This window comes from Phyllobates terribilis, unplaced genomic scaffold (genome assembly GCF_046119375.1).
Source record: "Phyllobates terribilis strain yellow unplaced genomic scaffold, ASM4611937v1 Scaffold_13__5_contigs__length_258822181, whole genome shotgun sequence".
In the NCBI taxonomy this organism is placed as follows: Eukaryota; Metazoa; Chordata; class Amphibia; order Anura; family Dendrobatidae; genus Phyllobates; species Phyllobates terribilis.
The window spans coordinates 28,175,523-28,198,135 of record NW_027362773.1 but is presented as its reverse complement, the minus strand read 5'-3'; the positions used below and the strand labels follow the sequence as shown (position 1 = coordinate 28,198,135).

The following is a 22,613-nucleotide window of genomic DNA, read 5'->3' as shown; positions in this document are numbered from 1 at the left end:
GCTATACAGCCAAAAAAAACATGCGGGTAATCCAATTTTGCGTTCAAAAAGTCACACACTGCTCCTTCCCTTCTGACCCCTGCCGTGCGCCCAAACAGTGGTTTTCCCCCACATATGGGGTATCAGCGTACTCAGGAGAAATTGCGCAACAAATTCCATGGTGCAATTTCTCCTCTTACCCTTGTGAAACTGCAAAATTGGGGGCTGAAAAACATTTTTGTGGGAAAAATGTGAAAATTTTATTTTTACGGCTGAAAGTTCTAAACTTATGTGAACCACCTGGGGGTTCAAGGTGCTCACCACACACCTAGATAAGTTCCCTGAGGGGGTCTAGTTTCCAAATTGGTGTCACGTGTGGGGGGTTTCCACTGTTTAGGCACATCAGGGGCTCTCCAAACGCAACATGGAGTCCGCTAATTATTCAAGCAAATTTTACACTCAAAAGTCAAATGGCGCTCCTTCCCTTCTGAGCCCTGCCCCCACATATGGGGCATCGGCTTACTCAGGAGAAATGGCACAACAAATTTTGGGGGTCCATTTTTTCCTGTTACCGTTTCGAAAATAAAAAACTTTGGGTCTAAAATAACATTTTTGTGAAAAAAAAATGTCATTTTTTTCTTCCACATTCCAAAAATTCCTGTGAAGCGCCTGAAGGGTTACTAAAGTTCTTGAATGTGGTTTTGAGCACCTTGAGGGGTGCAGTTTTTAGAATGGTGTCACTTTTGGGTATTTTCTGTCATAAAGGCTCCTCAAAGTCACTTCAAATGTGATGTGGTCCCTAAAAAAATGGTTTTGTAAATTTTGTTGGAAAAATGAGAAATCGCTGGTCAACTTTTAACCCTTATAGCTCCCTAACAAAAAAAAAAAAAAATTGGTTCCAAAATTGTGCTGATGTAAAGTAGACATGTGGGAAATGTTATTTATTAACTATTTTGTGAGACATATCTCTCTGATTTAATGACATGAAAATTCAAAGTTTGAAAATTGCAAAATTTTCACCAAATTTCTTTTTTTTTTCATAAATAAACATATGTCATATTGAAGAAATTTTACCACTATCATGAAGTACAAAATGTCACGAAAAAAAACAATGTCAGAATCAGTGGGATCTGTTGAAGCGTTCCAGAGTAATTACCTCAAAGTGACAGCGGTCAAAATTGTAAAATTTGGCCTGGTCATTAACGTGCAAACCACCTTTGGGGGTAAGGGGTTAATATCTCAGGCTTTTCTTTATCCTCTATAATTTTCATTTCATTTTTTAAGGGGTTGTTGACAAAGGTTTTCTTTTTGACATTAATGTATTTATAAAATAATTTTGGATTTATTTTAGTGTCGTTGGTGATCTGTATCTCTGTGGATAACGTTGTAGATTACCTCCCCTGGTTCGTTCATCTACAGCTGAGAGGTAATTGTCTTGAACTGCTGATAAGAACTTGCAGCTTTTAGTACAACCAGAAGATTCTATGTCCCATTAAATGTCTGAATAGTAGTGATGAGCGAGTATGTTCTGTTAACCCTTTCGGCGAGTATGCTCGGGCCGGGCTCCGAGTAGTTACAGTTGCTCGGTGATATGGTTGAATCGCTCCCGTGTGCATGATTTGCAACTGTTTGACAACTTTATTACATGTGAGGAATGTGTAAGAAATAGACATTCCTCACATGTAATAAAGCTGTCAAACAGTCGCAAATCATGCACATGGGAGCGATTCACCCATATCACCAAGCAGCTGTAACTACTCGGAGCCCGGCCCGAGCATACTCGGCGAAAGGGTTAACAGAACATACTCGCTCATCACTACTGAATAGTTAAAATCTCCCATAAGGACCCTATTATTATTTCCATGTGTTGCAGCATTTCATCCTCTACCTGTTCAACTATATTAGAAGACTTGTAGCAAACTCCAATTAAAAAGCTTTCCATCCCCATGTACATTTACCCATACTGACTCTACATTGTTGCAGCTCCCACCAATGTAGTGATTGAGCACAGGTCTTAATTTGAATTTAATGAAATTGTCCCACCCCGGTTTTATCATTCCTGAATGTGGTGTAAATCTCTGTTTGTCATCCAGTCATGGCTTTCGTTTCGCGGAAAGATAAAGTTAAGGGGGTATATGAATCTGGTCTAAAACCTCCAGACGCTACTGATTTACCTATCTGCCAAATTTCGGGCAGGTTAGTTAAGTCATTTGGCTGTAAATTAATATTTGCTCACTTATTCCGATTTTTGGGCGAATATTTCGAGAATGCTTTTGTTTTCCATTTTTTTGGGCAAATATGACTTGACTGGCCACTTATATAGCATTAAGCACTTACAGTGAACCAGCCCCAGGCAAAGCTTTTGTGAAGGTGAAACTTGAGTTGGGTTCGGTGGCTCCTGGCGTTTTTTTCCTTTTGTCTTCAGTGATAGCAATTTTTGCGTAAGGGTGAATTTGTTCTTTTACAATGTGTTTGTAGATTGTATGTCCTCTGAATTGTACTTTCACTGCCCATGCAGTTATGGAATAGATATTCTCCAGCTTTTGCTTGTTGTTATAAGGCCTTTTTGTCTATTACAGGAGCAGTGCGCTGTATGCTCTCTTGTTGCCATTATTGATATTAGTATATATTAGGGTTTTCCAGGCTTTCACTGATTTTTCTGTGGCTGTCTCAGACCGGCATTTTATGATTTGTCCTACGTTGGTGACTTTTCAAAATCTAAAATGAAGTGATTTTTTTTCTTCTCTCAACTATGCCAAGGTTAAGTTTTCTTTTTAATTGTTTTTTTTTGTTTGTTTTACAACTTTATGAACTGAGATCGCTCTGCCAGCACCATTATAGTCTGTGGCCCCGTTGGCACATAAATCTGAATCCAATTTTGCAAGGGGGGTATGGAGGTATGCCATGATGGGGCCACCGAGTGTGTACTAAACACAATGTGAAAGCACCCGAAAATTGGTCAAGCAATGGCCTGGTACCCAGAAACTAGTTCTTAAGTTGACCTGTGGATTTAAAGAGCAAGTGTGTAGCTGGAATTACAACATGCTAGTCAAGGTTGAGCATTTCAGATTCAGTCTTTGGACACCCCTTGTGAGCTCAATCTGCAAATGTTAATGAGTAGTGATGAGCGAAAATGTTCGCTACTCGAGTTTGCATGGAGTGCTCGTGTACACACCGAGTATCACTGGTGCTCGAGTACCTGCCCCGCATGTTTCGCGGCTATTAAACAGCCATAAAACATGCAGGGCTTGCCCATGTTTGGCAGGCAATCCCTGCATGGTTTTTTTTGGCTAACCGGCCGCGAAACATGCGGGGCAAGGACTCGAGAAAGTCGCTTGAGCACCCACAATCGTCAGTGTGTAACCTGAGCACTCGATGCAAACTCGAGTAGCGAGCATTCTCGCCCATCACTATCCATGAGTCCTATATAATCTTGATTTGTGTGGTGCTTTCTTTTCTACATTCAGCACATTATACTATCTTAATATAATGAAAAAGAAGACGACTCATGTAAAATATTGACAACGTTATCAAGTTTATTCACAATTCCCAGATAGAGATAATGAATGTTTGGTGGAAGGGATGGATTCCCCACTGCTGTAAGGCAAGGGTATTAAATGGTGCCTTGTAAGCTACAATATCCCACTGTAGATGCGCAACTAAAAGTCTTGATACAGTTTTATTTTTTTAATAAAAAAAAAATTATAATTTTTTAGGCCAAGCACTGAACTCACCTATCTCATATCCAACCAGGTTAATGCACTCCCTCCATACAACCTAAACACTATGGTATTAAGAGGATGGGACAGGGAGTTAGTTCAGTTCTCCAGTTCCCCTCAACACTGAGTCGTCGTCTTATACAACACATTCTGCAGCATTTTCCAGCACACCTCACCCATTCTGGCAACCATGAGACAAAAGGGGGAAGGGGATCAAAACAGGCGGTATTATGTCAGTGCACTTACAGGACAGAGATGGAAGTTACACGTGTCACTGAATAGAAGTTAGATCCACTTTAGATAAATAATCTCTATATGAACAGAACTGCAACAAGAACAACGAGAAAACACATGGAGGAGTAGAAAGAAATTAATTATTGTCTGGTGAAACCATGGAAAAATTTCCAAAGCAAAAAAGATTCATCTTGGGAAACAGACAGAACGGCCTGCACAGACGAGCGGCTGTGTCTTCTGAGTTTCCGGGGCAGATGTGTTGATTTGGGAACGGATGGAGAGAGCTGTGCTTCGTAATGGAGACATGATGGTCCCTGCATGAAATGGAATAAATCCCAGGGAAGGGGTGCAACAATTTGAAGCTGGAGGGTCAAGCATCAGCTGTAGGTCACAGCAACAAAATTGTCCCTCTTATTAAAAAGAAAAAAAAAAATCTGTGCATCATCCTGGAAACCTGGAAAAAAAAAGAGCATTGCTTGTTACATAGTTCTTTACTACAGGCTAAATAAATTGGAGAAATTAACCCCTTATGCCATGATCAAAGAGGCCCTATCCACAACGCTGGACACAGAAAGGGAGAATTCTATGTCGCCACGTGATTAAACCTATAGAAGCCCAGTTCAGACTAAAGAGGATTTTTCACCAGTTTGAGCATGTTAAACTGACCACATAATGGGATAGTGGCTGCAGAACGGAATAAAACATACTGTTTTTATTTCTCAGTTTCAGGGAAAATAAAGACTAGAAACAAATCCAGAATGTGTAGAAACAAATCCAGAAGTTGAGTAGATCAGTGTGCAAATTGATAGATATACAGTACAGACCAACAGTTTGGACACACCTTCTCATTTAAAGATTTTTCTGTATTTTCATGACTTTGAAAATTGTACATTCACACTGAAGGCATCAAAACTATGAATTAACACATGTGGAATTATATACTTAACAAAAAAGTGTGAAACAACTGAGAATATGTCTTATATTCTAGGTTCTTCAAAGTAGCCACCTTTTGCTTTGATGACTGCTTTGCACACTCTTGGCATTCTCTTGATGAGCTTCAAGAGGTAGTCACCGGAAATGGTTTTCACTTCACAGGTGTGCCCTGTCAGGTTTAATAAGTGGGATTTCTTGCCTTATAAATGGGGTTGGGACCATCAGTTGTGTTGTGCAGAAGTCTGGTGGATACACAGCCGATAGTCCTACTGAATAGACTGTTAGCTGCTTTTTTCTTGCCATAATACAAATTCTAAGTAAAGAAAAATGAGTGGCCATCATTACTTTAAGAAATGAAGGTCAGTCAGTCCGAAAAATTGGGAAAACTTTGAAAGTGTCCCCAAGTGCAGTTGCAAAAACCATCAAGCGCTACAAAGAAACTGGCTCACATGAGGACCGCCCCAGGAAAGGAAGACCAAGAGTCACCTCTGCTTCTGAGGATAAGTTTATCAGAGTCACCAGCCTCAGAAATCGCAGGTTAACAGCAGCTCAGATTAGAGACCAGGTCAATGCCACACAGAGTTCTAGCAGCAGACACATCTCTTCAACATCTGTTAAGAGGAGACTTTGTGCAGCAGGCCTTCATGGTAAAATAGCTGCTAGGAAACCACTGCTAAGGACAGTCAACAAGCAGAAGAGACTTGTTTGGGCTAAAGAACACAAGGAATGGACATTAGACCAGTGGAAATCTGTGCTTTGGTCTGATGAGTCCAAATTTGAGATCTTTGGTTCCAACCACCGTGTCTTTGTGCGACGCAGAAAAGGTGAACAGATGGACTCTACATGCCAGGTTCCCACCGTGAAGCATGGAGGAGGAGGTGTGATGGTGTGGGGGTGCTTTGCTGGTGATAATGTTGGGGATTTATTCAAAATTGAAGGCATACTGAACCAGCATGGCTACCACAGCATCTTGCAGCGGCATGCTATTCCATCCGGTTTGCGTTTAGTTGGACCATCATTTATTTTTCAACAGGACAATGACCCAAAACACACCACCAGGCTGTGTAAGGGCTATGTGACCAAGAAGGAGAGTGATGGGGTGCTACGCCAGATGACCTGGCCTCCACAGTCACCAGACCTGAACCCAATTGAGATGGTTTGGGGTGAGCTGCACCGCAGAGTGAAGGCAAAAGGGCCAACAAGTGCTAAGCATCTCTGGGAACTCCTTCAAGATTGTTGGAAGACCATTTCCGGTGACTACCTCTTGAAGCTCATCAAGAGAATGCCAAGAGTGTGCAAAGCAGTCATCAAAGCAAAAGGTGGCTACTTTGAAGAACCTAGAATATAAGACATATTTTCAGTTGTTTCACACTTTTTTGTTAAGTATATAATTCCACATGTGTTAATTCATAGTATTGATGTCTTCAGTGCGAATGTACAATTTTCATAGTCATGAAAATACAAAAAAAAAAAAAAAAAAACACTTTAAATGAAAAGGTGTGTCCAAACTTTTGGTCTGTACTGTACATACACACATACACAGAAAGAAAAAGCACTCCAGCACCACGCCTAATAACCAATGCATTCAAGACCCACCCTTCATCTCAGTTGCAGTACTCAGGGATTCTTTAGCGGTGGTGCAGTTACCAAGACATTACTGATATCAATGGATAAGGAAAGAAGAAAGGCAGCAATAAAGGACAATTTTATCTTCTGGATTTGGTGAGTGCTGCCTTTCTTCTTTCCTTATCCGTTTATATACATACATTAACATATATATACACTGCCCAAAAAAATAAAGGGAACACTCAAATAACACATCCTAGATCTGAATGAATGAAATATTCTCATTGAATACTTTGTTCTGTACAAAGTTGAATGTGTTGACAACAAAATCACACAAAAATCATCAATGGAAATCACATTTATTAACCAATGGAGGCCTGGATTTGGAGTCACCCCCAAAATTAAAGTGGAAAAACACACTACAGGCTGATCCAACTTTGATGTAATGTCCTTAAAACAAGTCAAAATGAGGCTCAGTATTGTGTGTGGCCTCCACGTGCCTGTATGACCTCCCTACAACGCCTGGGCATGCTCCTGATGAGGGTGCGGATGGTCTCCTGTGGGATCTCCTCCCAGACCTGGACTAAAGCATCCGCCAACTCCTGGACAGTCTGTGGTGCAACGTGACGTTGGTGGATGGAGCGAGACGTGATGTCCCAGATGTGCTCAATCGGATTCAGGTCTGGGGGAACGGGCGGGCCAGTCCATAGCTTCAATGCCTTCATCTTGCAGGAACTGCTGACACACTCCAGCCACATGAGGTCTGGCATTCTCCTGCATTAGGAGGAACCCAGGGTCAACTGCACAAGCATATGGTCCCACAAGGGGTCTAAGGATCTCATCTCGGTACCTAATGGCAGTCAGGCTACCTCTGGCGAGCACATGGAGGGCTGTGCGGCCCTCCAAATAAATGCCACCCCACACCATTACTGACCCACTGCCAAACCGGTCATGCTGAAGGATGTTGCAGGCAGCAGATCGCTCTCCACGGCATCTCCAGACTCTGTCACGTCTGTCACATGTGCTCAGTGTGAACCTGCTTTCATCTGTGAAGAGCACAGGGCGCCAGTGGCGACTTAGCCAATCCTGGTGTTCTGTGGCAAATGCAAAGCATCCTGCACGGTGTTGGGCTGTGAGCACAACCCCCATCTGTGGACGTCGGGCCCTCATACCACCCTCATGGAGTCGGTTTCTAACCGTTTGTGCAGACACATGCACATTTGTGGCCTGCTGGAGGTCATTTTGCAGGGCTCTGGCAGTGCTCCTCCTGTTCCTCCTTGCACAAAGGCAGGGGTAGCAGTCCTGCTGATGGGTTGTTGCCCTCCTACAGCCCCCTTCATGTCTCCTGGTGTACTGGCCTGTCCCCTGGTAGCGCCTCCAGCCTCTGGACACTACGCTGAAAGACACAGCAAACCTTCTTGCCACAGCTCACATTGATGTGCCATCCTGGATGAGCTGCACTACCTGAGCAACTTCTGTGGGCTGTAGAGTCCGTCTCATGCTACCACGAGCGTGAGAGCACAACCAACATTCAAAAGTGACCAAAACATCAGCCAGAAAGCATTGGTACTGAGATGTGGTCTGTGGTCCCCACCTGCAAAACCACTCCTTTTTTGAGGGTGTCTTGATAATTGCCAATATTTTCCATCTATTGGCTATTCCATTTGCACAACAGCATGTGAAATTGATTGTCAATCAGTGTTGCTTTCTAAGTGGACAGTTTGATTTCACAGAAGTTTGATTTACTTGGGAGTTATAATCTGCTGTTTAAGTGCTCCCTTTATTTTTTTGAGCAGTATTTCAAAGTAGCCACCTTTTGCTTTGATGACTGCTTTGCACACTCTTGGCATTCTCTTGATGAGCTTCAAGAGGTAGTCACCGGAAATGGTCTTCCAACAATCTTGAAGGAGTTCCCAGAGATGCTTAGCACTTGTTGGCCCTTTTGCCTTCACTCTGCGATCCAGCTCACCCCCAAACCATCTCGATTGGGTTCAGGTCTGGTGACTGGAGGCCAGGTCATCTGGCGTAGCACCCCATCACTCTCCTTCTTGGTCAAATAGCCCTTACACAGCCTGGAGGTGTGTTTGGGGTCATTGTCCTGTTGAAAAATAAATGATGATCCAACTAAACGCAAACCGGATGGAATAGCATGCCGCTGCAAGATGCTGTGGTAGCCATGCTGGTTCAATATGCCTTCAATTTTGAATAAATCCCCAACAGTGTCACCAGCAAAGCACTCCCACACCATCACACCTCCTCCTCCATGCTTCATGGTGGGAACCAGGCATGTAGAGTCCATCCGTTCACCTTTTCTGCGTCGCACAAAGACACGGTGGTTGGAACCAAAGTTCTCAAATTTGGACTCATCAGACCAAAGCACAGATTTCCACTGGTCTAATGTCCATTCCTTGTGTTCTTTAGCCCAAACAAGTCTCTTCTGCTTGTTGCCTGTCCTTAGCAGTGATTTCCTAGCAGCTATTTCACCATGAAGGCCTGCTGCACAAAGTCTCCTCTTAACAGTTGTTGTAGAGATGTGTCTGCTGCTAGAACTATGTGTGGCATTGACCTGGTCTCTAATCTGAGCTGCTGTTAACCTGCGATTTCTGAGGCTGGTGACTCGGATAAACTTATCCTCAGAAGCAGAGGTGACTCTTGGTCTTCCTTTCCTGGGGCGGTCCTCATGTGAACCAGTTTCTTTGTAGCTATTGATGGTTTTTGCAACTGCACTTGGGGACACATTCAAAGTTTTCCCAATTTTTTGGACTGACTGGCCTTCATTTCTTAAAGTAATGATGGCCACTCGTTTTTCTTTACTTAGCTGCTTTTTACTTGCCATAATACAAATTCTAACAGTCTATTCAGTAGGACTATCAGCTGTGTATCCACCAGACTTCTGCACAACACAACTGATGGTCCCAACCCCATTTATAAGGCAAGAAATCCCACTTATTAAACCTGACAGGGCACACCTGTGAAGTGAAAACCATTTCCGGTGACTACCTCTTGAAGCTCATCAAGAGAATGCCAAGAGTTTGCAAAGCAGTCATCAAAGCAAAAGGTGGCTACTTTGAAGAACCTAGAATATAAGACATATTTTCAGTTGTTTCACACTTTTTTAAGTATATAATTCCACATGTGTTAATTCATAGTTTTGATGCCTTCAGTGTGAATGTACAATTTTCAAAGTCAAGAAAATACAGAAAAATCTTTTAATGAGAAGGTGTTTCCAAACTTTTGGTCTGTACTGTATATTATATCTATCTATCTATATATATATATATATATATATATAAAAATCTTTCAGCAATACCTCCCTCTACTATTACCTGTACTAACGATGACGATCTTTGTCACGATGCCGGTCATGATAATAATCATCTGATCGATCTTCATGTGGGTCTCTGTGACGTCGACTGCTGCCTTCCCGTGACCGGCTAGGTGATCTCTCTCTGGAGCGATGTCGCTTCCTATAGAAGTAATATGTCAGTTGTGTCAAATGAGATGGCGGATAAGGTCTTGTTTGTATTGTCACATGCAACCCATACAACAAAGATGTTGATTTTCGCAGTCCCTCTTTTGCCACAAAGTCCCAATTAATAATTTTATAAAAATGCTCAAATACAGTAACTAAACCAGTAAACCAGCAGGATTGCTAGATAGCTAGAACTCTGGGTCTCCAGATACTCAAGCAACCATAAAATGTGGTCTGTGATAGCCCAGTGGACGATGGAATAAGCGCACATTGCTTACCTGGAAGAGTTGGCCTTGTCCTGTATTCCATGTAGGCAATCTCTGAGGGAGGTCAGGAGGACACGACATCGATCATCATTGGCTACACGAGACTCCTTGATAACTGCAATAGCCGTCTCTAGGGTTTTTATGGCATTTGCATAATCTCCTGCAAGGAAAAAATATAAAATGTCAATTACTATAGGGGAAAGCAAATCTATGACAAAACACAAACACTGCAAAAAGATCGGAAACTAAGGGAGAAAATGAATTCATACCCGACGTTGCTCCACAAACTGCATTGGAAAGAGCGCTCCTTGATATCGCTCGGTTTCTGTTCATTAACTCTTCAAATTCTGCTTCACTGACAGGGGGTTGGTGGAGTTTCATGTCCCTAAAAACATTATAAAAGAAAAAAAAAAAATCAAAGAATTAGCAGCACTATTTTTACTAAATTCCAGAGGATAAGCAATAGGAAATAGCTCTTTTTTATGTCCATAGAGGATAAAAAGTATAACCTAGACAGATTGTGCAACATTCATGTCAGCCATATTATGTAAAAAGAAGCTGTCATCTGATTACTGCTGCCCAAACCATGGGTTGCGCCCCTCAGAGCCCGGCTGCGCCCCTCAGAGCCCGGCTGCGTGCATGAAATTTTTTTTGTGAAATTCTCTGGCATTTCAGAGAACAGATATATATTTTAAAGATCCAATTTACCATAAACAGAGATGAAACTAGTCCGGCCCTGCCCCCAGATGGCTCTTCCCAGCACGGCTCTAGTTGATTAACAGGTCTTTCCCTTGTGTTTGCAGAGGAAGAGACCTGTCAATCACCAGCAGCAGCGCTTGGAAGAGTCGAGAGCTTTTCAGAGAAAAATATACCTGGTTGCAATCATGCAGCCAGGCTCCGATTTATGCTGCCCACAATTTAGAGACAACAATGTGAGCCCTTTCATAGGGGGAGGCTAAAGTTGGGCTCTCCACTGTCTCACTATCTTGAGAGCTGTGTGTGGGGAAACTTTATGTGGGCTTCATACTTAACATAGTGCTGTATGAACATGTAAGATGGATTCCTGTGTATTATGGAGCTGCAGGAGGAGGTCTGCTGTGAGCTGTGTAAGTAGTGAGAATCTTAGATTAAAAACATTTAGAAGCAGCTATTGTCCTCTTTAGTAGATTAAGGCTGTGTTCACACGATGCGTATTTCATGCGTTTCCGCGGCGTTTTTGCAGTTGCGTAAACGCCGCGGAAACGCATGAAAAACGCATGGTAGAAGGGCAGCAATGTTCCCCAATGGAAATCCGCATGTGCTGTGCCCATGATGCGGATTTTTCCGCAGCGTTAACGCTGCGGTCAAAAATCCGCAGCATGTCAATTAATTTTGCGGAAACGCGGCGATTTCGCCGCCACTGACTTGCATTAGAACGCGCCAATTCCGCAAGACAGCATTTGTACTTGCGTAATTGGTGCGTTCTAATGTGCGGATGGTACCCGGGTGTGGAGGAGAGGAGAGTCTCATCCACACCCAGGTACCATTAAAAAAGCTGTAAAAAGAAGAATAAAATAAAAAATAAATGTATTCTTACCTTCTGTCGGCCCGCGCAGCGCTCCCGCTTGGTTCCCGGCACTTGCAGTGAGTTGTAGGACCTGCGGTGACGTCAGAGTCATGTGACGGGTCACGTGACGCTGACGTCGGCAGGTCTTTCAATTCAAAGTTGCCGGCGAGGGAGAACAGATTGAGCAGGACAGCGCGGGCCATCGGAGGTAAGTATATACACTCTCTCGGGTCACACTATATAAATCCATGCTGTTTGCATGGATTTATATAGTGTGACCTAGTTATCAAGCACTTTCCAGGTGATGCTAACATCGCCTGGAAAGCGCTTGTCAATCTGCATGCGGAAACGCATGTGAATCTGCATGTGGATCCGCATGTATTCTGCAGGAAAAACGCATGCACAATCTGCATGCGTTTTTTCTGCCAGGGAGATGCAGAAATGATGCAGAAATTTTCTGCTTCATTTCTGCATCGTGTGCACATACCCTAAAGGAGTTTCTCAATTTTCAGGGAAGTTGTGTCTCCAGGTGCAGTTTATTGTATAAAAATGAAGCTAAACTCACACACCCAGGGTCCAATGCTGAGTCTTTGACGCTGCCTTGGTGTTAGTTGTTGTCTGCAGCGCTGACGTCATGTTGACAGCACAGCAAAAGCAAAAGAGCTGCTACCACACACCGGAAGCAGCAGCAGAGATTCAGCAATGGACCTGGGACGTGCGAGTACAGCACAGTTTGTTTTTTAACACAAAGGAGATTGGAAGATTAGAATGCAAGACAGGAGGGACAGGTTGAGTCTATGACATAATGCACATACAGCTTTGCATAACATCTGATATTCAGTGTATTTTACACTTACCGTCCTTGTAGATATGGATTGGAAATCATCTTGTATGGATCAGGTGGGGGACCAACCATGGAATTTGGTGGAGGAAAAAATGCAGGGTTTAAGTGAAGAGCTGGAGGCACACCGCCTGGAGGAGGCATGCCTAGTGGAGGTGGCAGCCTTGGGGGTGGGGGCATAAGGTGAGAGTAGTGCAGAGGAGGAATTGGAGGCGCACGGTATACACCTGGCAAGGCAGATGAAAGAGGTGGAGGAACGGACATTGGGGGATGAGGGATGCTCATAAGAGGGACACGGGAATTGTTTTCCATGAATGGTGGCCTTGCAAAGTATGGGAGAACATTTTTGGGAGTCTCTATCCGTGGTAATGACACAGCAGGCTCAGTCGGGCTAAAGAAGCCATCAGCAGGATCCACAGAGTCCTTTGAATTAGAGACACCCTCCGCTGTAAAAAATAAGATAGTAGATCCCTTATTAAATTAATTTATGTTAAAGACCCTTAGCCTGACCAGTTGTCCCTAAAACATGAAAATCCTATTTTATTTTATTTTTTTGAAGAGAAGTGTTCATTGGTTAATACCACCTTAAAGGGGTAGTCCAGTTAAAACAAGTTGGGATCTGGACCGATCAGTGGAACAGGAAACTTTTATCCCAGTTAGAAATGGCTGGACCACCACTACATTCATTCCCCATGGGGCTGTGGAGCGCTGCGCTCTGCTTCTACAAGCAGCCTAACGGTGAATGAATCAAGCGTCTGACCTGCTGCTCTATTTTGGAACAGGGCTAAAAGTCCCCATTTTGCTGATAATGCCGTACCCTGCTAGCGGACACTCACCAATCAATAAGTTATTACTAGTGTTGAGCGAGCGTGCTCGTTTAACCCTTTAAACGAGCACGCTCGGGTACTGGCCAAGCTGTTTCGGCATGCTCGGCATCTAGGTTTGATCCGCTACGGCTGCATGTGTCGCAGTTAGACAGCTGTGACACATGCAGGGATTGCCTGTTTGCCAGGGAATCCCTGCATGTGTCACAGCTGTCTAACAGCCGCGACACATGCAGCCGCGGCAGATCAAACCTAGATGCCGAGCATGCCGAAACTACTCGGTAAGTACCCAAGCGTGCTCGTTCAAAGAGTTAAACGAGCATGCTCGCTCATCACTAGTTATCGCACATCCTGTGGATAGGTGATGTCTGGCTAATACAAGATAACCACTTTCAACTATTATGTGGAACTACAATGACAAAGAAGTGACTATTTATCAGAATACTCAAAACTTAATCCAAGACCACTATTTTTTTGCTTTGTAAGGAAATGCATATGTTCTTACTTTTTCGTGCAATTGCCTCAAAGAATGATAGGTTCTGCCTGTTGGCCAGTCGAACATCAAGCTTCTTTCCATTTACTTTCTTTGCAGGCAAGTGCTCCAAAACGTGACCCAAAGAGGCTTCAGAAGAAACGACCACCTCAGCATACCTACGTTACAGGGACCGTTAGCAATAGTGCACACAGGGTAAAGTCTATGACAAAGCTGTGCATTATGCTCTTATGTGAGGAAGCATTTGGTAACATTCACAAACGTATGGGTTCTCGTTTCCATACCTCGAAAAGAGTTCAGAAATAGGAAACTCTGTGTGGCTTCCAGACCGAAGTCAGGCAAGGGGAAGAGGGTTTCCTTTGCACTTCTCACTGGGCACTTTATTCATAGGCTCTTGCTTGAGAAGGATAAAGGAACATTGCTTCCTCTGTGTTCAATTGCCTTAAAGCACAATTAAACACAAAAACGAAAACACTTTAGTTGAAATCTACAGATTGATTTTGGAAGGCTAAAAAAATATATACACTGCCTCAAGCGTTTAATGACGCTTGAATGAAAACTTAGAGCTTGTTAACACAGCCGTATTGTCCAAATATATTTAATTTTGCAGAGAAAGAGCTGTGCACTGCAAATGCTGTAGGTAAAGGGGTTGTGATCACAAGCTCTTCAGATACTTTTCAGATACTTAAAGCCAGCATGGAAAACATAGTATTAAATACCAGCCATAAAGTGAATGACCCACCATTAACACGGCCATACAAGCACCTCTGGCTCATAGATATGGTCCCCTAATAGGATATATAGTATATAGAAAAAATTATTGGGACTCCTACAAATTACACCTACGGGAGCTTTTCTGACCTCCCATTCTACGTTCATAGACATTAATATAGAGATAGTTTTCTCCTTTGCAGATAGAACAGCTTCCTCTCTACTGGGAAGATTTTCTACAAGATTTTGGAGGAGTCTGTGGGAATTTTTGCCTTTGCGAGGTCAGACCCTGATGTTGGAGGAGAGGCCGGATTTGCAGGCTATTCTCATTCATCCCAAAGGTGTTGTGGTCAGAGCTTTACGTGGCCGGTCATGTTCTTCTGCACCCAACTCCCCCAACCATGTCCTTCTGGACCTTGTGCACTGGAGCACAGCCATGGGGAACAGAAAAGGGCCTTCTCAAAAGTGCTCCCCCAAAATCGGAAACTACAATTGTCCAAAATGTCTTGTATGCTGAAGCACTAAAGTTTCCCTTCACTGGAACTAAGAGGCCATGCCCTGAAAAACAACCACATTATTATCCTTCCTCCACTAATCTTTACACTTGGCACAGTGCAATCAGGAGGTAACGTCCTGGCATTCACCAAACCCAGACTCCTCCGTCAGACGCCAGATAGCAAAGTGTGATCTGTCACTGCACAGGACAGGGTTCCTCCATTTGTCAGAAACACGCCTTGTTGCCCATAGCAACAAATCAAAAATTAATAATGCTGTGATTGGTTTCTTTATCAGGCACCTAAGAAATGACACCAGAAACTGGATTTGATGTCCACAGCAAACAGATCTGCCACAAGGACAGCTTTCATTTTCTCACAGCAGTTTAGGAAATAAAGGCGGATATCTGATTGGTTGCTATGGGCAACAAGGCCTGTTTCTCTGTTAAAAATCCTTTGGGCTCATTTCTCAAAAGTGTATAACCGAGAAACAAGCCTCGTTACCCATAGGAACCGAATAGAAATAGGTTTTTATTCCTTAAAGTATAACGGTTGTTTTAATTTTTATTTCATAAATCAATATTATGAAAATAGTGTGAAAATAAGCAACTTTGTAATATATCTTATCAGAGAAATCTGCTTCTTTCTCTCAGAACTGATCAGTCATTACTAGTGATGAGCGAGCATGCTCGCCACTGCTCGGTACTCGCCCGAGCATCTCACTGCTCGAAATGCTCGGAGCTCGCCGAGTACTTTCGAGATGCTCGGGCGGGAGCTCGGGTCCCCATCTTGCATGTTTGGCGCTATTTAGAGCACCAATCATGCAGGGATTGTCTGCCACTCACTGTAATGTCACAGCCATGGTGGTTGTGGCATTACAGTGATTGCCCAAATCGATGGGAACAGTGCCAACAGTGAAACATGAAAAGCCGGCAATTCAGCAGCGGCATATACAATTTAGAACAGAAAGAATAGAGAATCACACATAGATTAGATAGACAGAAACATGTCAGTCACATATATATGAAGTACAGTGACAGTGTTGGTTGCTGTATTTGTAATTTAGTGTTAAAATAAAGGATTTATTTAAAAACAAAAATTGGCGTGGGGTTCCCCGTAATTTTAGTCTCTAGCGGAGGTTAAGCAGACGGCTGGGGCAGATGTTTGAAGCCTGGGAAGGGGGTAATACCCACGGAGCTTCCCAGGCTACTAATATCAGCCCCCAGCTGAATACCTAGCCTTTACCAGCTAATAAAATGGGGGACCCCAAATAAAAATGACGTGGGGTCCCCCCTATTTTAATAGCTAGCAAAGGCTAGGCAGACAGCTGGAGGCTGATATTAATAGCCCAGGAAGGGTGCCATGAATATTGGCCCCCTCCCAGGCTAGAAACACCAGCCGTCAGCCGCCCCAGAAATGGTGCATCCTATGGATGCACCAATTCTGGCACTTAGCCTCGCTCTTCCCACTGCCCTGTAGCGGTGGCAGTGGGGTAATAGGGCTGGAGTTGATGTCAGCTTATAATGCCAGCTGACATCAAGCCCAAGTTAGTAATGGAGAGGCGTCTATAAGACACCCCCATTACTAACCCCATAGTCAAAGTTAAAAAAAAACACAAACACCCAGAATAAAGTCCTTTAATTGAAGTAAACACACAATTCTTTAATGTTCTAAATTAAACCATACTTACCATCACGCCCATTCCAGCTGAAGCACAACAATCTCCTGCAATAAAAATAAAATAATAAACCAACCTCATTCTTACCTTTCCATGGTTCCCAGGACGGCTCCAGCAATGCTGCATTCACATGACAGGCTGGATCGCAGCTGAAAGCTGCCATCCAGCTTGCCATGCCGCAGACACTGAGAAGCACAGGCATGCTTGCGCTCCTCAGTGTCTGGCTGTGACAGCATCCAGATGAGCAGAGTTCATGTCATGTCACCGCAAGCGCAGGAGAATTCTCCCACGCTGTCAGTGACGTGCATGAGGTGAGCTGAATGAGGTGAGCTGAGTTCATTGGACATGAACTCGGCTCATCTGGATGGCGTCACAGCCAGACACTGAGGAGCGCAAGCATGCCTGCGCTTCTCAGTGTCTGCGGCATGGCAAGCAGGATGGCAGCTTTCGGCTGCTATCCAGCCTGTCATGTGAATGTAGCAGAGCTGAAGCTGTCCTGGGAACCATGGAAAGGTAAGGATGAGGTTGGTTTATTATTTTACTTTTATTGCAGAAGACATTGGCTTCAGCTGGAATGGGCGTGATGGTAAGTATGGTTTAATTTAGAACATTAAAGAATTGTGTGTTTATTTCAATTAAAGGACTTTATTCTGGGTGTTGTGTTTTTTTTTAAATACTTTACTAGAAATTCATGGCTGTCATGTCTAATATTGGCATGACCCCATGAATTTCAGGCTTATGGCCAGCTGATAATACCAAGCTGGCCCTAACCCCTTTATTACCCAGTGAGGCACCGCACCAGGGCCCTGGATGAGTTGGGTAAAGCGCCAGAAGATGGCGCTTCTATGAACAAAGCCATTTTCTGGGGTGGCTGCGGACTGAAATTTGCAGCGGGGGGGGGGGGGGGGGGTCCAGAAAGCTTGGGCCTCCCTGCGCTGCGGATTCCAGCCCCCAGCTGCCTAGTTGTCCCTGGCTGGGCACAAAAATAGGGCGAAGCCCCATGTCAATTTTTTTAAATTATTTCATGAAATAATTTAAAAAAAATTGACGTGGGGCTTCGCCCTATTAATGTGTCCAGCCAGGTACAGCAGGCAGGAACGGGATGCCCCCAACCACCAGCTGCCTATTTGTACCTGGCCGGACACAACAATATAGGGAAGCCTTTAGGGCCAGCTTGGCACCCCTAATCCCTGTCCTGGTATGCATGGCACCCCTAATCCCTGTCCTAGTATGCATGACACCCCTAATTCCCATCATGCTGCACATTCAAAAAAAAAATAAACACTCCTACTCACCTTTCTTCTCTCCTCCAGCGCTGCGTCCTGTCTGCCTGCACTGATCTCTCCATGTGAGCTGCGTATGACGTCACTGCCATGCGCGGCTCACAAGGAGAGAACAGCTGCCGGAAGTCACTGCTCCCCACGCCGGGTCTGTGTGCGCGGGGAGCAGTGACTTCACTCTCCTTCATAGCCGGCACACAGTGTAGCCGCAGCGCGGCTCCTGCTGCTGCCGGCTATCTCCTGTGCGCGCTCATTAAAGGGCATGAATATTCACCCCCTCCCCACGCCGTGGGCGTGGAGAGAGGTTGAATATTCATGACCTTTAACAGCGGGCACAGGAGATAGCCGGCAGCAACAGCAGCCGCAGTGCGGCTACACTGTATACCGCTATTAAGGAGCATGAATGTTCAGTGCTCCCCACGCCCCATGGGTGTGGGGAGCAGCGAATATTAATTTTCTTTAGCAGCGGGGACAGTGTAGGCTGCAGCAGGCGGCTGCTGCCTCCTGTACCCTGCTCCTCCACCGATACCGCTCCCCCCACACCACACATAAATACACACCCCCCCCAACATTCGGACTATAAGACGCACCCCCCATTTTCCTCCAAAATTTTGGAAGAAAAAAGTGAGTCTTATGGTCCGAAAAATACGGTATGTGACTGACATGTTTCTATCTATCTAATCTATGTGTGATGCTCTATTCTTTCTGTTCTAAATTGTCGGGTACCGGTGTATGCCGCTGCTGAATTGCCGGCTGGCTTTTTTAAAGAGACGGGTGCATGAAAATCAGAGGGCACTAGTGTGTTCCAAGTGCCCTGCTATGTTTTTCATGCACCCTCCTATATACCCTGCCTGCCTGTCAACCTATATATTCTGCCTGCCTGACGTTTAATTGAGCACAGTTCCCATCGATTTGGGAAATTTTTGACCTTCTGCAGACCGCAGGGGGGAGGACCACCAGAAAAATGCTCGAGTTTCGCATAGACTTACTTTGGGCTCGTTGCTCGGGTCGAGCACCCGAGTATTCCAATATGCTCGACCAGAGCTTTGAGCACCCGAGCATTTTAGTGCTCGCTCATCACTAGTCATTACCAAAATTCTCAATTCTGAGGTAAAATCTGTATTCGTTGAAGACAGACTTTCCGCATTACTGAGATTGGAGATGGCAGCTGCTATGAATACAATTCTATGTAGATGGGAGGAACTAGAGGCAGAGCTCCTCCCTCCTCCTATCTACATAGAATCTTATCAGTAGCAGCCGCCATCTCCAATCTCAGTAATGGGGAAAGTCTGTCTTCACCGAATACAGATTTTACCTCAGAATTGAGAATTTTGATAATGAATGATCAATTCTGACAAAAAAAGAAGCAGATTTCTCTGATAAGATATGATACATGTTGCTTATTTTCACATGTACTATTGATTTATGAAATAAGAATTAAAATGACAGTTACTCTTTAAACTTCGGTGAGAAAATGCAAGCGGTGTTGTGATTGGTCTATCACATTGCAACTTTCATTTTCTCATAGCGGTTTAGGAAATGATGGCCAATTTTGACTGGTTGATACAGGCAATGAGGGCTGTTTCTGCCCACTTAGCCTCATTTTTCATAAGTGTCTAGGTTACGTGGCCCTGTCCATTACGGTGTTTACACCAGAACTGGCATCGAAAGTTTGGCGTCCTGGTCAGCATTAACAAAATGGTCTGTGCATGGGAAGGATAGAATGTGGCTACGCAAGGCCATCAAATTTCTGAAAAGTTACACCCCTTTAGTGGTGTAAATTACGCCAGAAGTGCACTCTAGTCCCTCACTGGAGTACACCTCTGGCGAAGACACGTGGTACTCGTAAGATGTGACCAATTCATTAAGTGGTGTGCGCCTCTCAATGAATTAGGCACAAGTTACTCCACTACGGCCCTTAATTATGACTGGCGTGTACAATGCCGGTTTTAATGAATCAGCCCCATAGTTGTACCATCCTACCCTGGCAGACAGGGGCAGTAATTGACTAATTATTCTTTCTTTCAAGTAAACATTTAGCCCACGTTTCCTAAAACTGTCGTATTTTTACACCAAAGTGGAGAAGGTAGTTGATGAATTTAGTGCTGTTTCTTGAAGAGTGTATGCCTGTTATCTTTAGGCGAGTGTACACAATCATCTCATTTTATTTCATAAATTTGGCCCATACTACTTCTAGGTAAACACTTCCATTTTGCTAATTTTATAAGCAGGCTTAAACACCATATAGTAATTAGGCAATTGAGCGCTTCTTTCTAGTGACATCTGTGAGGGATTTCTGCAGACTTGTTGCCGCCTTATTTTTCTAGCTAAGCACAAGAACTGTAGGATTAATGTTTTGCCAAGGACAGGAAAGTCACTTCATTCTCACCAGGCCCATCTTGAATGTCAAGAATTCCTTGTAGTCCTGGACACAACCTGTCTACCAGCAGTGTATGTGCAGCTATGATGGAGGGTAACAATGTCATATTAGAGAACTACTATTAAAGCAATTCCCTGATATAAGGAAGGTTTTTTTCCATTGACAGGTCTACGAGGACCTACACATTAAAGTATAGAAACTTATTTGTGAATGTTACAAAATGTACTTTGATTGCACCAGGGTTTAAACATGTAAGGCGTCCTCATTCTCACCCTTTTGATTTTCCATTTGCTCGATTTTCTGCAAACTTCAGTTCCACGGGGTCATGGACGCCGACAGAGCGAATGGCGGCAAGGAGCTGCTGATCTGTCGTCCACTGTTAAATGAAAAAAATGAAAGCGCAAATACCATCAAGTACAAATTTAATCTAACATTGCTTATGAGAAACACTCAGAATGTGACCCCAGTGGCAATCAACACCTTATTTTACCAGAAAAAAATGCAACCATCTAGCCATATTCCCTTACCAGTTTTTAGTCCTAGGCCCTAATACCACCAACACATTGTCCTTTGGCTGAATAGACTTTATGGTTGCTACATGGTAGTTATATGGTTTCCAAAATGACACCTTTGTCATCCTTCAGATCCACAGGGGTCAAATGCAGTGTAATCAGACCATAACCCGCTGTTCCCTTAGAGTCCTTAAAAGGGTGGTCTGAAATTAACATTGATTTAATCCTAAATGTCCATTTAATGTAATCTAACTGCTTTTCTAAGATACTTTAATCAAAAAAGCCCTAACGTTCCCTTTCTACTCTAATGGCTTTATTTAATTTATACATGCGAAACGAAACATCACCTCCGTTTCAGGGGCTGGACTAGTGCCTGCTCTACTGAGCATGCGTCCACTGTTAATTCCGACTTATGTTCAGTAGGAACTTGTCAATGTGCAATATTCTTTATATTGCACAGTGACAGTGCGCTCCATCGCTGGCTCTGATGAAAGAGAATTCTGCTGACAGATTCTCTTTCAAAATTTCATCAGTTAATTAAATGACTAATGTCAATTTGTAATTTGTGTAGAAGCAACAAAGAAGCGTCAGACTTTAGTCTGTGTCCATCACCTTAAGTGTCCATTGCTGAAGTGTGAGAAACATGAATTAATCCTGAATTGAAATTGACGGGAACTGAAGGTAACTGGATACTAAGTCTCAGTAAACAATGTTTGTGTTTGTTTTAACTCTCACCCCCTTAATCCTTCACCTTTTCCAACCACCCCTAATCCCTACACCTAGTAAAGCCCCAGTCTCACATAGCGAGATCGCTGCTGTGTCACGGTTTTGGTGACGCAACAGCGACCTCACCAGCGATGTCACTATGTGTGGCATTTTGCAGCGATCAGGTCCCTGCTGTGAGGTCGCTGATCGCTGCAAAGTGTCCTGGACCATTTTTTGGTCGTTGCCCTCCCGCTGGTCAGCACACATCGCTGTGTGTGACAAGCGGGAGCAGCGATCAGGCTGGTAACCATGATAAACATCGGGTTACTAGGGGCACGCGCGCACCTAGTAACCCGTTGTTTATCATGGTTACGAGCCTGCTAAAGTGAGCTGTAACCTCCCGCTCACTGTAGCAGAGTGGTAACCATGGTAAACATCGGGTTACTAGGTGCGCGTGTGCCCCTAGTAACCCGATGTTTATCATGGTTACCAGCCTGCTAAAGTGAGCGGTAACCTCCCGCTCACTGTAGCAGAGTGGTAACCAGGGTAAACAACGTGTTACTAGGTGCGCGTGTGCCCCTAGTAACCCGATGTTTACCATGGTTACCAGCCAGCTCCTGCTTCAGCAGCAGGCTGGTAACCGGAGCAGGACATCGTGGAAAGATTCTTTCCACGATGTTGCTGCTCCCCTGATCGTTGGTGAGCCTGCCTGTTTGACAGCTCACCAGCGACCACATAGCGACGCAGCAACGATCCCTGACAGGTCGTATCGTTGTTGGGATCGTTGCAGCGTCGCTAAGTGTGACGGGGCCTTTAGCCTCATTCTTCAAGCAGAAGATTGACACCATCAGACAAAGCTTTTGCCTAAAGCCCCCACAGCCCCTCCACACACCTACTCAACCCTCTTCCTCCAAAACCACCTTCTCCACTATTTCTGAAAATCAACTTTCCTCTTTAGTCTCCAAATCACACCTCACCAC

At 44.1% G+C, this 22,613-nt stretch overlaps 1 protein-coding gene across 1 annotated transcript in view; it reads right to left on the bottom strand.

Moving 5' to 3' along the window:
• Positions 1–3,495: 3,495 nt before the first annotated feature.
• CPSF7 (cleavage and polyadenylation specific factor 7) overlaps positions 3,496–22,613 on the bottom strand; it is a 32,959-nt gene continuing 13,841 nt past the window's right edge. Inside the window, exons 3-9 of the mRNA XM_073657999.1 lie at positions 20,689–20,792; positions 13,886–14,031; positions 12,573–13,002; positions 10,439–10,554; positions 10,182–10,329; positions 9,758–9,898; positions 3,496–4,386 (exon numbers count right to left, since the gene is read on the bottom strand). Of these exons, the coding sequence (XP_073514100.1) occupies positions 9,763–9,898; positions 10,182–10,329; positions 10,439–10,554; positions 12,573–13,002; positions 13,886–14,031; positions 20,689–20,792 (1,080 nt within the window). The 3' untranslated portion in view covers positions 3,496–4,386; positions 9,758–9,762. The remainder of the gene's footprint in view (positions 4,387–9,757; positions 9,899–10,181; positions 10,330–10,438; positions 10,555–12,572; positions 13,003–13,885; positions 14,032–20,688; positions 20,793–22,613) is intronic.